A 17,203-nucleotide genomic window follows, 5' to 3' on the forward strand; every position below is an offset into this window, starting at 1 on the left:
ATGCTGGCAATCAATTGACACAGACAGACAATCGAAAGCATATACTAGGTATAGCAATTTCTATGTAACACTGTACATTCAAGACACTTTTAAAATGTAATATTAAAGCACAATAAAAGTTTTTAGTCGTGTGGTATTTATAAACGTAGGTACTTATATTTTAGTAAGCCGTTGTCAAGAGTTCTCCAAAAAAGAAATACAGCGTTTTTAAAGAAAACGCCGCGGAGAAGACCGACGAGTATTCGATGTACAAGATTATTATTGTTTCTTTTTATAAACCATACAGCGCTTAAATCCCCCCTTTTAAGGCCAAAGGAAAAACTCCGAGAAAGAATAATGTTTTTTTGCGACAGTGGACCAGTTCAGTCTTCCCACACATCTTATTAAAATCTCCTTTCACACTTCGCGGTGTCTGATTATTTCGCCCTTTAAAAACCATATCTACCGTGTTGCCAGATTTTGTTTTTTACCTAACACGTCCATTGTCCATTGCGGCGTTCTTTAATTATAGTAGTCTTGATAGCTCTAGATAAAATTCTCTATAGCTCAACGTGGGGTGCAAAATATAATAGGAAAGTGAAATAGAATATATTGAAATGTGAAATAATACTTCAATCTATTTTATTTCAGTTCCCCATTATATTTGGCGCCCAACGTGGGGTACCAAGTACCATTTTCACAAACACTGGAAGGTCTGAAAATATATAGCTGTTTTTATCGTTCTTTCTATAATAATAATTTATAAAATAAACTATAATACAACTGTGTAATATATTGCAGTTGTCGGTTACATCATTCATAGTCTGCCACAGTTTGAAGACTTTTATATATAAGACTTCGAAGGCATAGTTTTTTTCTGCATAAGTTGATCGATATCGTCTATGTTTATATCATATTTTTTTAAATATGTATTTAATAATATGTATTTGAATTTCTTCTTAAAATTTTTATCATTTAATTATGTTATTTCTTTGTTTTTGTTGTTAGTTTTTGTGATAATTTTTTTAGTTCTCTTGGCTGTTCTGATTTTCTTCTAGATTAGTAAGTGTAAGTCTCTATATCGGTGTCTTAATTTTTGTTGGTATTATGTTTTTTAGTTTTAAGAAAGTCGCAAATGTTTTAGCGTTTTCTTTTTTTAATATGTTTATATGTGTATCCCATGTAAGTTATTATGAATTTTCATTACTATATAACTAATTTCAGTATTTTTTTTCTCCTCTATAGCTATATTTAACAGGTATACAGTCTGTCCAACAGTGGTGGTAAGTTGCCACCTTGTGGTAGGTAATATGGAGCTATGCTATTGTTGCTTTCTATGTTTAGTACAAAGAGCCGCACATTTGCTGGGTAATGACACTGATATTTATTCTTCCGATCGTCAGAATCTGCACATGGTTTCGCCGATTAATCGCATCAGCTTCAAATTACTAAAAAAATCAAGAAAATACATGTATTAATGTAGTTTTGTTAAATTTAAATTCGAAATAAATTCATTTAAATATTCAAACGTGCCGACCTGATAATGATAGCTAAATACTAAATAAATTATATTGGCAACAAATTTTCGTACATTCACAATTAAAATTGTTTTATTAACAATCGTAGAGTTGACAACCGCATTAATTATTATAATTACGAAATTTTAGTTTAAATATGCATATTTAATTTATTGAAATTTAAAGATTGACATTACAATATTATTAAATTATTAGGCTAAATGTTATAGCCTTTTAATTTCATTAATATTATAATTATATTAATATATTCACACTTTTCTGCATGTATTCTGCACCTTGACGCACTTGAGTTTTACTAACGATTATTTTTTTACTACTAGGTTTGTCCCCTTGTGTTATTGTGTCGCACTTGAGTAAATCTTAAAATCCCCTTGAACTTGTGAGTGCACCCCCCATTAGGTATACCGATAAAATTAGGGATATTTTTTGGTAATTCGCCACCTCTGGACTGAGGGATTATAACAGACTCTTTTCGAAATATAAAGAGGGCGCTGTCGACTGAATTTTAAGAAAGACTTTGCGGCTTTGGGAATAATTTATGACGTAGACCGCACAACAGGTCCGAAAAAAACCGGAAAGTGAAGACATCTGTCGGATTTCGAATGAAAGATTTGAAAGAGCTGAATAATTAGTTTTTTATCTTATACTTTTAGTAGATTTCGTGACTCTTTTTAAGGTTTCAGTTAGTTCATAAAATTTTTAGTTGCAATTAGTTTGAGTGTATTTTATATTACTTTTAGTTTCATTATTAATTAAAATCTTAGAGGGGGTTTAAAGTATTAAACCTCATTAAAGATAGCTGTTTTTTTTTCATATCTAATATTTTGAAGTAATCATTTGTCACTGTATCGACTTATTTCTTTGTAAAATAAAATAAACTACATTGAAATTAAAATGACTGTCAATGAGTACAAAATCCTTTTGGACAAGCTATACCTCGTAAATGTTATACAGGATGGTACGAACTGTATTCCGGAAACTTCAGCAGCATATTCTGCAGTTAAAAATAAGTAAAAAAGTTCGTATAAATATATGTTCTAAAATGCTTAGTTTTGGAGCTACAGGGTGTAGAAGTTTCATTTTTATTTCGATTTTTTTCAAATAATTTCTGAATTAACGTCAATATTTTGATGAAAATTGGTGTCTGACAGAAATTTTACTTTAATGTCAATATGACTCCTATTTGTAGAGGGCGCTACCTACATGTGTTTTAACTGTTTTGAAGAGTAATAACTTTTCTCTCTCTCTCTCGTCCGTACCTGTATAAAAGTACCGAATAAAAAAATATACATTTCCGTGACTTTTGACCTAAAAAATGTCTCTTGGTAAAAATTGCTACGAGCAACCGTTCTCAAGATATCTAGAATGGAAATTGATAGTCAATACATGTCATTATTGCCACAAAATAAACACGTTGAGTAGCTACAGTTATTTGACTGAAATAATAAATTTGAGAAATTTTTATTTTTTTAAATTAATCTTAAAGAGACCTTTTTTTATGTAAAAAAGTCGTAAATGTATATTTTTTACTCAGTAGTTTTATATAGGTACGGACGAAATGTTATTACTCCTCAAACCAGTTAAAATATATGTAGGTGGCGCCCTCTACAAGTAGGAGTCATATTGACATCAAAATCAAATTTCTCATGTCAAAAAACTCCCAGACACCAATTTTCATTCAAGTATTGACGTTACTTCATAAATTATTTGGAAAAAATCGAAATAAGAATAAAATGTCTACACCCTGTATCTCCGAAACTAAGCATTTTAGGACATACATTTGTACGAACTTTTTTACTTACTTTTAACTGCAGAATATGTTGCTGAAGTTTCCGGAATACAGTTTGGACCACCCTGTATAACTTTAAAATTGAAATACATCTATCTGTAATTTCTCAAGCGTTCTATTTTTGAATATACATATATCTTTCTTTGAAAATCCGACACATAACTTATATGTTTTTTTACAACTTTATTTAAAATAAAAATTCTATCTTCAGTGATACCTACTCTATTTCAAATTTTCCTATAAGCTCCCTAGCTATACGAAAATGTTCTTCTTTAAATCCTATATAAACCTTGCAACGAACCAACAAAGAAACGAATAAAATATAGAAAAGCTTTCTTACCTCGCCGACATACGCTATTCAAATCCGTCAAGCTATAATACCTAACCTCACATTTTTTATAAATTATTTATTTGACTTTCGCGTGTTACACGTCATTTCACATTTTCCTTTCATGAATAAGGAGTTAGTGTCGAGAATAAACCCATTAGGTAAGGATTTTTTCACCTTAATAAATAATTGCCACTGTTAGAAATAGCGTTGCATGCTTATTAACACACCATCATCATTCACAGGAATGTTCAACAAAAATGGAACAGATTTCTTATCTTATTTTTTAGTTTTGTTAAATGTGTAGTGAATACAAACTGAAGTATGGGAAAGTAATTATTTTTAATTCATTTTCCAAAGTTTTGAGGTTAGGTTAGGACGAATTTTGGATTTTATTGGACGTAAATTATGAAATTATCTTTGCTTCATTTCACAAAAGTTCTAAATCATCTTCAGTGGCATACACAGATACGGTATCTCTTCGTCACTCATCATATTTAGTACAAAACTGTTGAAGTTTTAATTTAAAATATGTTACACTAAAAGTTTAAAATCAGTGATTGTTAACAATTACTAGTAAAAGCTCACATTCACTGATTTGCTAAGACTACGCCAGTAAAAATTCAACAGTTATTTTTGAAACGAACTTTTACTAGCGAATAATTTTTCGGACGATAGTAGCGAATTTGAAAGATTCAGTTAGCGCGCTTGCCACATGTTGTAAAATATAAGAATAAATAAGGATAAGCTGAATAATAGGCAATATAAGGATAACATTAAATTAGGCTAAACGCTGGCAACGTTGACAGACATCTGTCGCTTTGTTTTTTGTGGTTATGTATAATTATTTTGTTATCGTTGTAAAAAGTGCTGTACTGTATTTTCCCTATGGACGAAATTTTTTGTGAAAAATTAAAGTAAACTAGACGCTCGCAAGAATATAATAGTGCTTGTTTTTTATTTTTGCAATATAATGTCATAGCGAAAGTTAAACGTGCAAGAGAAAAATATATTAAGGAACATAGTTACTATGAACTTATTAAACATTGTGATATGCTTGAAGTAGCGGGTTTAAAAATACGAATAACGCCCGTTGAAGAAAATTCGGACATACTTTATTTTGTACGGTGACGATGAAGAACGTTGGGCACGATGAAGAACTTTATTTTAAAACAAATTTGAAAAATATTGTACCTATAACTAATATTATGTTTATGAATGTCTTTTTAATTGTTTTGTATGCTTTAAAATGTTTACTATGTTTCTATCTTTTAATATTTAAAAGGTGATGTCGTTATTTTCTATAATTTTTAATAAATATACTAAAGAAGTAAATTGTAATTTTAAGATATGTGGATCAGCTTGAATATTGAGGTGATCCAATATTCTTAAAAGTTTTATTTGTTCTAACTTCCACCAACATTCTTTCTCACCACACCCCTGTACAATAGAGTAACTTTTACTGGCCACCTTTAGTAAATGTTACTGTCACGTAAATGTTTCCAATGCGTAATTGCTAGCATTTCCTAGTGAATGTTAACAATCACTTAATTTCCAACTTTCACTGTAACAATACTGGATATACAAATGATAAATACCAAATAAAACTTGAGGGATCAAAAAATTAAAAAAAGCAGCTCACATACAGCACGTCACAGGTCAGTTCTTTTGATTCTTCCTGAACAAGATCAACCTGTGTCATGGAAGTCATTGCTGAGGAATCTGCTGAAAGAATCCTGAAACAGCAAAGCACATAAGATGACACTGCGAGGCTCTGGATCGTAAGAGACACTTTCTATTTAGGAAAGTAAGGCTAGAATCGGAGAAACTATGCTGCCATCCTATCAAGAACCTGTACAAGCTGGTGTAGGGCACAGGTGTAAGGAACTGTTTAAAGACATACTAAACAAACTCAATAGGCCTTACAGGTCGCTGTGTTATCAGCATAGAACGGTACTTTAATAGTGACAAAAGAAATTCTTAACTTTAGGTGTACTTAACTCAATTAAAATTACTTAAAACCCGATTCCAGCTTGTACCACACCTTAATTGAATTTATTACTCATTCAGCTGCAAACTTACAACGAGAACAAATAGTCTACTCAAAGACAAACAAATTAAACATTATCTCGCCGAGAACGGCTCGTCTCCAATTCCATTGCTCGCAGCCACCGTCATTGTCTACCTCTAATTCAATTTAATTAGATATGACGAAAGCAGCAGAAAGCCCGGTGTGCGTCTCGCTAGACGGCTCACAGATGGCGCTGGGTTGACTTGGCTTTCCATTATCTTCGCTGTGAGTGGAACTGTAATTGTGGAGAAGCTGCGCGAAATTGGAGATTCTGAAATTATTAGATGGTTTCGAAATTAATAAGGCAAAAGCAAAACAAAAATAAAAAAGATGGTTACTGCGAGTGTTGTCTTTTATATTATATACTGTCAAAATTTTATATTATAAATGTCAAAATTAACGATTTGTTAACGCCACAGTTTTAAACCGCTTCGTTTAAAGCTGTGCCTAAACTGACTTTTTGAAGTTGACGAGTCAGTCGGAAAATGGAATTAAACCGCGAAAATTTTCGCGTAATAATTTTTTATAATTTTCGAAGACGGTTTCTACATCAGTCGACAATTTCTTGTTGGTATGGAGAACTTAAACGTAGAAAGATTAGTCTTAGCGACGAGATCCAAGAACAGGCCCATCAACAACGGCAGTCACCCAGGAAAACGTAAGCTGATCCAACAAATTTGATATGTCACATGTCATGAAATTGAAGCATCATTGGGCATTTCAAAAATCTCAATACAAAAAAAATTCCCTGGAGAATTATCTGTAAAAAAATAGTTTCTCGCTGGATACCGCATCTGTTGACAGAAGAACAGAAAGCAATTAGAGTCAATTAGTGTTAAAAAACTGTACACCTGTTTAACACAGGAAACAAAAAATATATATAGTATTGTCAGTGGTGATAAATCATGGATTTTCTCTTATGAACTCGAAAATAAACGTCAATCGGCTGTTTGGATGTTCCGAGACGAACCAAAACCGACGAAAGTTATCGATCGACAGAAGTAATTGCTGAGGTTCGAAGAACCAACTCTCAACTTCGATCCTCCACCAAGATAATGCAAGTTCCCACACAGCTCGAAAAATAATTAGTTCGAGTTTTTAAAGCAACTAAACATCGAAGTGGGACCATCCTTCATACAGTCCCGACCAAACTCCTAACGACTTTATTATTTTTCCAAATATTAAGAATGAACAGCCTGGTCAAAGGTTCCAGTCCGCAGAAGATGCAATGAGCTCATTCAAAAGCGCAAATTTGAAGGTACCAATAAGCGAGTAGAATAACTGGTTTCAGAATTAGTTCCAACGGATCAAAAATGCATCGCTCTTCGTGAAGAATACTTCGAAAAACAATAGTGTCTTAAATTATCTACTGTTTACTTCTACCTCTCTATGCAAAATATAAAAAACAATCATGGTATCTTCCTAATTGAAGGTAAAATAAAGCTGAATATGGTGATACTGAAGACGACCAAAAAGTTGAGTTTTGATGGTGGTCCTATTAAGTGTTTCCTTTAAGATTCACTTCTAGTTGAAAGTACAGTATACTGTTTCCTGTTAAATTGTAATGTGACTTTATCCACGAAATTGAACTAAAACTAGTATGCTACATCTAATATTTCATTTACAATAAACAGTAACAATTACAGAGTAAATTTACATCTAATTCCCCTCACTTCAAAGTTTCCGGATTAGTCCTAGTATTTCCTTTAATCTGCAATGCGATAATGCCCAATTGCGTGTCTTAACATTCAAACGTACTCGACGCTTTTGTAAAATAATATACAGTAAAGTTTCCGACGCCAAACAATGGGCAAACAATTAGCGTATGCCGCCGTAGCCCGTTCTTTAATAGAAAGTGGAGAATTGCTGGGTAACGGTGTGGGGAGTTAGCAACAAGTTGGAGTGTCAGTCCGGCTTTCCACGAAGCCGACGCTGAAGTTTCGGGGATTTTCGGATAGACAGAATACGAGCATCGAATAAGCCATAACTCGTGGCTATATATAAAGTACAGTGTGTCCTAGGACTACTACGAATGTGTTGAATAAAAATAAGTTAATTGGATACACTTTATCTCTATATAAAAGTGATTCGGTTGTCTCATTAGAGGGCACCAATAAAAAATTAACACAAAAGATAATTAACCTAAAATGTATGAAGCATATTGTCAAAAATCATTTGTCACAGTGACACTTTTGTCAACTAGATTATTCTGATCTCCTGGATTTGGCCGAGTAGCAATTTTTAATTTACAACAAAATGGTGATCATATCCAAATATATTATGCATATTTACATAATGACAAGTTTCTAGGGCATTATAACGTCGAAACGGTGAATGCGTGATTATAAAACCATATTTTTTTTTGTTTGGTTTGAACCACAAGGTGTATGTAACACTAACTACATAACATACAATTTTCATATACCGGGTGCGTCTGAAAAGTGGCTCATCTCTATAACTTTTTTATTTTTTCAGATAAAAAATTGAGATTTGGTATGTTAGTATATGACATAAATTAGTATTGATTGACGTATTCGATTGTTTTGGTTAACTTCCTGTTTTACCGGAAATCACTACAACTTTTGATTTTTACACTCTGAATAGAATGACATATCATACGTCAACTTTTGACGTTTTTGAGTATGGTTTATTTGAAATTGCAACTTGTGATTCATAACGTTTGATTCGAAATACCAAGTGTGTGGTGCCAAATTATTCGTAAAAAAATGCTTTTTCCAAATATGCCAATGAGCCACCCTTGTTCCATTTGAAAAAATTGAGATAGATATAATTAAAAATACGATTTGGGCATCTTTTAACCGGCCAGAACAAGACACTAGAAACATTAGAAAAATCTATTTTTCAAGGCTCCTTGATTAAAAATTAGTGTTTGTAACACAGACATGGCACTCTAGATTGAAATTTAAAATACAATTTGGTTTTAAGCGAAAATGTCAAAAGATGACATATGATATGTCATTCTATTCAGAGTGTCATTTTCTATCGAATAATGTACAAATATACCGAGGGCGCCATTTACAAATCAAAAGTTACCGGTGAAACAGGAAGTGACCCAAAACAATTGAATACGCCAATCAATCTTAATTTATATCATATACTAACATACCAAATTTCGTTTTTTTATTTGAAAAAATAAGTTTAAACAGCTGAGTAATCAATACTATTTCGATTCGATCTTCCTCATTATATTCACTTTTGGGGTCCAGGATTCCATTCCATACAAGAGCACAGAATAATTGTGAGCACTTGACCATACGACATCGAGTGTTCAATGTTAGAACGTCACAACTTCAGAACATGGCGGAGTTGTCAGAGATCCTGCATAAGCGAAGCAGGCTCGCGAAGTCTTTACATTGGCAAGCATGTCGTGGGACAGCATCAAGAGCTTACTCAAACTGGTTGTACTTGGAGTTACTTATGTGTGACACCTAGAATTAAAGAAAATTCTTATATCACAGTATACTTCTAAGATAATAACTCTTAAATATTTTTTTATTTTTCTCTCTTAAATAAAGCGACCGTACTGGCTGGATATCGAACCCAATACCTTTCACACATCAGTCGAGACAGTACTGCTGGAGCTACTGCCTGCCACTGAAATATACTATCATCAATTATTTCATGAACTAAATTTGTTATAAATAAAAACTCAGTAAAATAAGCATTATAATATAGTTATAGATGAATTTGGTTATAGTAAATCAATTATCAATGAAAAATCTAAAAACCAAACATTCTGCCTAATATATTCGGATATGATATTACATTTTGTTATAAAAGAAAACTAACAGCTCGGTAAAATAAGTATTATTGTGTAGTGTTATTTTGTAGTTATAGCATAGTTACCTCAATTGCCAATGAAGAAACAGCACATTAAACATGTTCAAGCAGATAAAACAAATATTTAAAATAAGTTTAAGACTAGTAATGGCCATTAAAACGTACATTATGCATAATCTATTTGGATATGGGGTATATTTTGTTATAAATGAAGATTTACAATAGCTTCAAATAAAATAAGTATTATAATGTATTTTATAGCATAGTTAGCCCAATTATCAATGAAAGATCGGATTTGAATGTGCCAGGATCCAATTTTCGCCGGCTCAACTAGCGCATCGCGTGTTCAAAGTGTGGAACGAAAACGCACCGATAACGTTGTAATTCCGCTAGGAACCGCTTGGGGGATCGGTTTGGGGGATCCACCACTCCACACAACATCCGCGTGCAGTGTTTACGTATTCTCTCGACGGTATCCGACGCTGCCTGAGCAATAATGCATTTTATAAGCGCGCAACTCCACGTTCCGAATATTCTATTTCACGACTCGCTATAGGATAATATTCTATAAAAGGGTTTTAGAGTTGAATTTCAGGTCAGTTTGAAACGTTGGGGTGAAATTTAAAGAATATGTTTCGAAAAATATAAAGGGTGAGTACTTTTCGTATACTTTTACTACATTAAGCCGGAGTTTATAAAATGTTTTTTTTATTTTTAAAGAAAACATGGTGTTTTTATGGTTTAAAACAGTTTTAATTTTTTTAACACGATTTTAACTCTAAAATCGGGATTATGTTTAAAGCACTTGTGTTAGACTAAACTCCCGGCACAAAATCCCGCCACCCTAAAATTTTGATGATCCATAACTTTTGACTTTGTAATCCGATTTTTATGATTGTGGTATTAGTTTGTAGATACATTTGTTGGCATTATTTTTTTATTAATTTAATGGCTTATACAGGGTGGCGCACCTCATTCGTCTCGGTTGATTTTACGAAAACGGAAAGATGTAGAAACATAATTTTTTATGGGTATATGTAGAAAGGCAATGTGGGCATAATTTAAAATTATTTTCAAATGTACAGGATGTGTCAGAACTAAGATATATACCAAAGTTATATTTTTTCTTATGAAACACCCAGTATTTTATTTCATTTTTGGATTCTTCGGCATAAAATAAGGCATTTATTATAAGGGTTTAATATGTTTAAATGTTTTGGTTTGGTTTTTCAGATATTTAATTATGCATGCTATAATAAAAAAGTTTGTCAACACCCTGTACATTACTTTTCAGAGTTAATTCTAGTGCTGACTTTGAAGCCAGGGAAATAAACTTTACTAAAAAAAATTGCTTCCTTAAATGTATACAGGGGTATCAAAAATCGCTTGTCTATTTTAAATATTTATTTTAACTAAAAACTTCGTTATTTCAAATACAACACCCTGTGTTTTTTAAAAGAAATCGAAGTAGATTTAAATGCTCTTTCAAACTGTATTAGGGTTTCCTATACCTATCTAGCTCAGATTTTGAATAAAAAGCGATTTTTCAATAAAATGCCAATCAAGATGACTGGTGTCGCCATGGCAATTTGCTAGTGATAGTTAGTAGAAATTTTAAAAATCGACATTAGTTTATGGACCTTATTTAAATTTATAACAGTTTACTTTTATTTAATTTACCTACAATAGTTTAATAAGTAAGTATTTATGATTTTATCAAGAAAAATAAAGAAGTAGTTCTTTTTGATTTATATTATGATGACTTGTAGAAATATTGGATTTTCTATAAAAGAACCAATTAAGGCAAATTCATTTTCTTCACTTCCAACGACAGGTTGCTGCCTAATAGGTTTTTCATATACCACACTATCAGCTCTGCGAAATAGGAAAAGTTGTTTTTCAAAGGAACGCTTGTCAAGAAAATTCATATTTGGACATCTTTGAGCATAAACTCTTCAGGCTAACCCCCCCGCCCCCCAAGCAATTGTTCTCTCAAAATAAAACCTTTAGTAACATATCCATTCCTTTGGCAGATACTGCTTCATTTTTCTTGATAAGATAATAAATACTTGACAACTTACTTATTAACCTTATTGTAGATAAATTAAATAAAAATAACCTGTTATAAATTAAAATAAAGTCCATAAACTAATGTCGATTTTGAAAATAGCTACTCAGTGTCACTAGAAAATTGCCATAGCGCTTATTTAAAAAAATACAGGGTGTTGTATTTGAAATAACGAAGTTTTTATGTAAAATAAATATTTAAAATAGACCAGCAATTTTTAATACCCCTGTATACATTTAAGGAAGCAATCAAGTTTTTTATTAAAGTTTATTTCTCTGGCTTGAAAGTCAGCACAAGAATTAATTCGGAAAAGTAATGTACGAGGTGCTGACAAACTTTTTTATTATATCATGCATAATTAAATATCTTTAAATATCTCAAAAACCAAAGCTTTTAAACATATTAAACCCTTATAATAAATGCCTTATTTTATGTCCAGGAATCCAAAAATGAAATTCCGGGTGTTCCATAAGAAAAAACATAACTTTGGTATGGATCTCAGTTTTGACACACCCTGTACATTTCTATATAATTTTAAATTATGCACATTACCTTCCCACATGTACCCATAAAATATTTTGTTTCTACATCTTTCCGTTTTCGTATAACCAACCGAGGCGAATGAGGTGCGCCACCCTGTATATTTCGGTTAGGCGGATTTATACCGGGATAAATCAAATAAAACACCCTGTGTAAAAAAAATATTTAAATAAAGTACTGATATTTTTACAATCTTGAATTTGTTGAAAATAGAGCTCCCAATGATAACCGTTATATTGAAGATATCCAAGAAGCTGTCGTTCCATTTGTTCCTTTTATGAAATTCAGTTTATACTGATGCATGATAATGCCAGGCCCCACGTTACGCGGGGTAACGAGTTACGTGTACGAATAGTTAACGAGTACCTGGATGAGGCTGGACTACGAAGATTGGAATGGCCTCCTTGTTCGGAGCCGAATGTTTGTAAACATGCTAGCGAAAATTAAAAATAACGATTTATGACAAGTGTGAATAGAGCTTAATTTTTTCTATTGTTTCAGATGATTTTCATCCCGTCAACATTTCCCCCACCCGAACCCCGTACGATGTGACCGCTGGCCCCATCATGCAACTACCTCGACCCTTGAGAGGCGGAGTCCGCAAAGTCTTGGGTCTCCTCTGTTGCGTGGCCCTGGTCTACTTCATGGTCCAGGCCCTGGCCAGCAGTGGGGATGCGGAGAAGAGCGGCGCGCGCATGGTCGCCTCCGAACTGAAGGCGGTGACCGGACCTGATAAGAAGGTTTACGAGTATGGACGCGAGATGCCGCTCATCTTCATCGGGGGAGTGCCCAGGTCGGGTACAACGTTGATGAGGGCCATGCTGGACGCGCATCCTGATGTCAGGTAGGTGCTTATGTCAATAAGTTATGTTCACTGGCGGATAGAGACAGAGCTATTGTGCAGAAATACAGTTGTGGACTGTATTAATTTTAATTTGACTGGCTTTATTTTATCAATGTAAATTAAGTAAGTTTCCATCTCCGATATCAGTTGTACCAAAATTTATAGCACGAATGGTTGTCGTCTCGGCGCACTCAGTGAAGAGGAGTTTTGATGTTTTTTTCACAGAATCTGCATTCGTCGTTATTTTTTAGCTTCAATCTACTGAGATGTTTATTGAGGAGACAGTGTCCTGTTAAAGACTCCGTAACAATTCGAAGATTCTTCCGAAGCTTAAATCAAAGAAAATATTTGATTTTTCTCGGTCGTAACTCCTGCGAAATTTCTTCCAGGAATCTTCCAGACTACGGATGGAGTCTTCCAGGTTTTTCAGTTCTGCTTTAAGTTGGTTCCCACTTGATGAACGCTTCTATTCCAGTTAGTGGAGCGTTCGCTCTTTTTCTAGCTACATCGTTTGCTGTTTCATTACACCTTCTATCTCTTGGTGGGCAGGCACCCGAGTAAGAAGTGTTTATTTTCTTTGCCTAATTTGTTCAGCTTCTCTAGGCATCTAGACAAGAGGTAATCGCAAAACAATTTCCGATACACTGATCAACTTTGAGTGACAAGCGATGGCGACGGCGCTGCCAGATTGTGATTGATTTATGAGATGAATCTTAATTTAAAATTGACAATGTATTTATTATATCATTTTTTAAAGAGTGTTACGTTTTATTTAATAACTAATATTTTAGTAATTACTTGATTTATTTATGTTATAGATTATTTTACTTATTACATATTGGCAAAAACTAGTCCATTATGAAGATTATTCTAAGCGTTATTATGGGGTTATTTATTTATTTATTTATTTATTTATTTATTGATGTACATCTTACAACACCATAAGTGGTAATAACAAATAAGAGGGTGACGATATAAACTAATAATTACAGAATTAACTTTGAAAGTGGTATAATGTGCTTATCAATCAAACTTACTTCTCTGACTGCAGTCAAGAGTAATAAAGGGGCTTTATTGTTATGTTCTCTCTAAATTAGTTTATCAGGGAAGCTACAAGCTCTTTGCTTCGACTGTTTGAATGCTTCGGCATATTTTCAACGCAGAGTTTCAAGAAATGCAATATAAAAACTCGAAAATTTAGTTCTTAAAAGAACTGTTTGTGTTTAAAAGTGCGATTTAAAAAAAAAGACTACGAAAATAGGCAAAAAAACGATAACTGCTCACAAAGATTCAACAACAATACAATATCATACAAAATAATGACTGACATTAGGATAATTGGCAAATAATAAAGGACAACATTGCTGAACACGGCGCAATGTGACCAACATAGCGATAATAAAATTCGGTTTAAACTAATTTTTGCAGCTTTAATCTAAATAAAATATCTGTTATAATCATTTGCTCTATAAAGTAAAACGAAGAGCTGCTCGGTATCTTAAATTATACAACAACTTTAAACATTTTTTCCAAAATTTCATTTAGTCAGGTTTATAGACTTTAATGTCAATATCGATATGATTGATGATATGCTTCGGAAAATGTTTTGCGATTACAATACCTAACTTTACTTTTATTACTTATATGGTTGATACACGCTGTGTACAAAATTTAATACATATAAAATGAATCTATGAATACAATAAAACAAATGATCTGTCCTAAAGTTATGCGAAGTTTATTTTTGTGTAGGTATATTAATAGAAATAAATCGTAAGTAATAAAAATGAAAAATACGCTGCGCCCTTTCCTGTAAACGAGGCATTAACAAAATTTACGGTCTGACAAATATGGGATCTATGTTTGCCATTAATTTCACGCAACCGTTAATTCGTTTTTTTAAATGAATCATTTTCGTCGGCGGGTTCAAAGGGAACGAACGCGCTAGGGCTGAAATTACAATAATTTATTAGGTCAGTCAGGGAGTGTACTCTAGTTATAATTAAAAAAGCCCGTAAATTCTCCTTTTTTCAATATCGACTTGGCTTTCTAACAGGGAATGTTTGTTACATAGGAGAAATAATATAAATAGACAAACTTTAAGTGTACAAAGGTATCAAAGATATACAAACCAGATTTAAAAAGAATAAGGCTATGTTTTCACTTATTCATTAAAAATTGTTATTAACCATGATCATATACAGGGTCTTTCAAAAACATGTGTCATCTCTCGTGGGGAGATTCCTCACGTAAAAATAAGATTTATTTTTCATACCAACATAGGTCCAATTCTGCTTTGTTTCGTAGCTACAGGGTGTTTAAGTCTTAATAATCTTTCTATTTATTATAATTTTCTTATTATTTATTTCTTATTAAGTACTTTTAGTGATTCGCATGAAATTTTGAGAGTAAAAGTTACTATATAAACGCTACAATCACAATTAATAAAATTAAAATAAAAATAAAATTAATAAATTATATATTTTATCTAATTTATTATTAAATATTATTACTATTAGTTATTATTACTATTACTCCAACCTACAGCAATTTCAAGTAAGAAATAATGTTTTTTTTATATATTTTCGTTATAACGAATTTTAAAATGTTTTATCTACGTCAGTGAGTTAAGAAGCTCTTAAAGCCCCATACTCACACTTCGCTCCTTCGTCCCTTCGCTTCGTTCCTTCGTCCATTCGATGCTGGAAAATTAGTCGATTATGCAACAACACACCACAAAATATGTTTAGTATAGCAGCTACATGTTTATTAGGAAATAATATCCAGTAACTTCTAAAATTTTTAAAAAATCGGAAAGGCGCATAATTTTTATTTTATAAAACTGCAATAGTCAGTGGCGTTGACCTTAAAAAGCACCAAAATATTTCAGCACCAGATTTGGCACACAGCTTCTACACATAATAGGGCTTCAAAAATTGCCGGGAGACAATCTCTGGCATGTCCGGATCATCCTTTAATGACGCCATCAAAATGGCGGACAAATTTTTTAGCAGAAAATTTAGTTATTTTTTAACCGATTTTATGTTTTAATAGCTCATTTTAAAGCTTGAATAATTTGCTAAAAAAAACTTATATTCACTTTTTTGTTGGGGGGGGGGGTAGTTTTAACGCATCCCTTAAAATTGTGGTAATAAGTAAAAACTGACAGCTTTATTGTCAACAAATTGTGTACAAAAACAAAACCAAAAAAAATTATATTAAATATTAAGTATAACAAAATAAAACACTAAATCACCACAATACACCAAAACACTTTTACTTTTACACTGGACGCGCGTTTCGCTAACCATGTTAGCATCATCAGCAGATGATTATAAACTTATTATATAGATATTGAGTTTATAATCATCTGCTGATGATGCTAACATGGTTAGCGAAACGCGCGTCCAGTGTAAAAGTAAAAGTGTTTTGGTGTATTGTGGTGATTTAGTGTTTTCTTTTGCTGTGGAACACCAAAGGTTTCAACTCTCAACTGTAATATTAAGTATAAAACAGTTTTTTTAATTTTAATTATTGTTTGTCCCTCCCTCCACTAACACACCCCCTGCCCCTACGTTCAACTGAACTCTAATAATTTCCTTGTATTGCATGCAAAATAAAAAAAAACATTTTTTTGGGATTTATTAAACGTTTGTTAATAATTTTAGAGAACTAAAAAAAATCCTACCCTTTTTCCACTTCTTTGTCATGTCAAAAATAAAAATTGAATTTTAATAATATAATTTTTTTAATAAATCCGAATATTTCAGTATCATGTACAAGGTATATAAGTATGAATGTACAAGGCGAGTCAACAATAGAGTAAAGTTTATTATGTCATTTATATCGAAACTATGAAATATGACATACTAATTAAACGTTGATGTCAATCCCCATTTCTTCAGATATTTTTGTAAAGGCATCATGCACACTATTTCTATTTTTTATTTCTGTCGCTATGATTACATTAATATGGACATGTATTTCTTCACAAATATGAAGACAATATTGTCTTTTCCTTTCATTTTTAAGACTATTGTGTGTGAATCTATTTTTATATCGACTGGCGATTGCTAGATGTATTGGGTGTCCCATTTTTGTGTGTTTTATGGGGTTTCTGGTTTATGAGTAGAGATACAAAGATGCCGTTTTCACCTCATTGTTCTACTTATTATGAAACTAAATATGCTAAACACAGATTTATCCTAGCCTTCTTAGTTCAAATCTATTTCTTATTTCTTTCTT

The 17,203-nt window shown here is 32.4% G+C and overlaps 1 protein-coding gene across 1 annotated transcript in view; it reads left to right on the forward strand.

The window, feature by feature from the left end:
* Window positions 1-17,203, forward strand: part of LOC115886759 (protein-tyrosine sulfotransferase) — a 250,353-nt gene that overhangs the window by 121,621 nt on the left and 111,529 nt on the right. Inside the window, exon 3 of the mRNA XM_030906043.1 lies at window positions 12,616-12,958. Within this exon, the coding sequence (XP_030761903.1) occupies window positions 12,681-12,958 (278 nt within the window). The 5' untranslated portion in view covers window positions 12,616-12,680. The remainder of the gene's footprint in view (window positions 1-12,615; window positions 12,959-17,203) is intronic.

Source organism: Sitophilus oryzae, unplaced genomic scaffold, assembly GCF_002938485.1.
Source record: "Sitophilus oryzae breed Bouriz unplaced genomic scaffold, Soryzae_2.0 scaffold_496_pilon_pilon, whole genome shotgun sequence".
In the NCBI taxonomy this organism is placed as follows: domain Eukaryota; kingdom Metazoa; phylum Arthropoda; class Insecta; order Coleoptera; family Curculionidae; genus Sitophilus; species Sitophilus oryzae.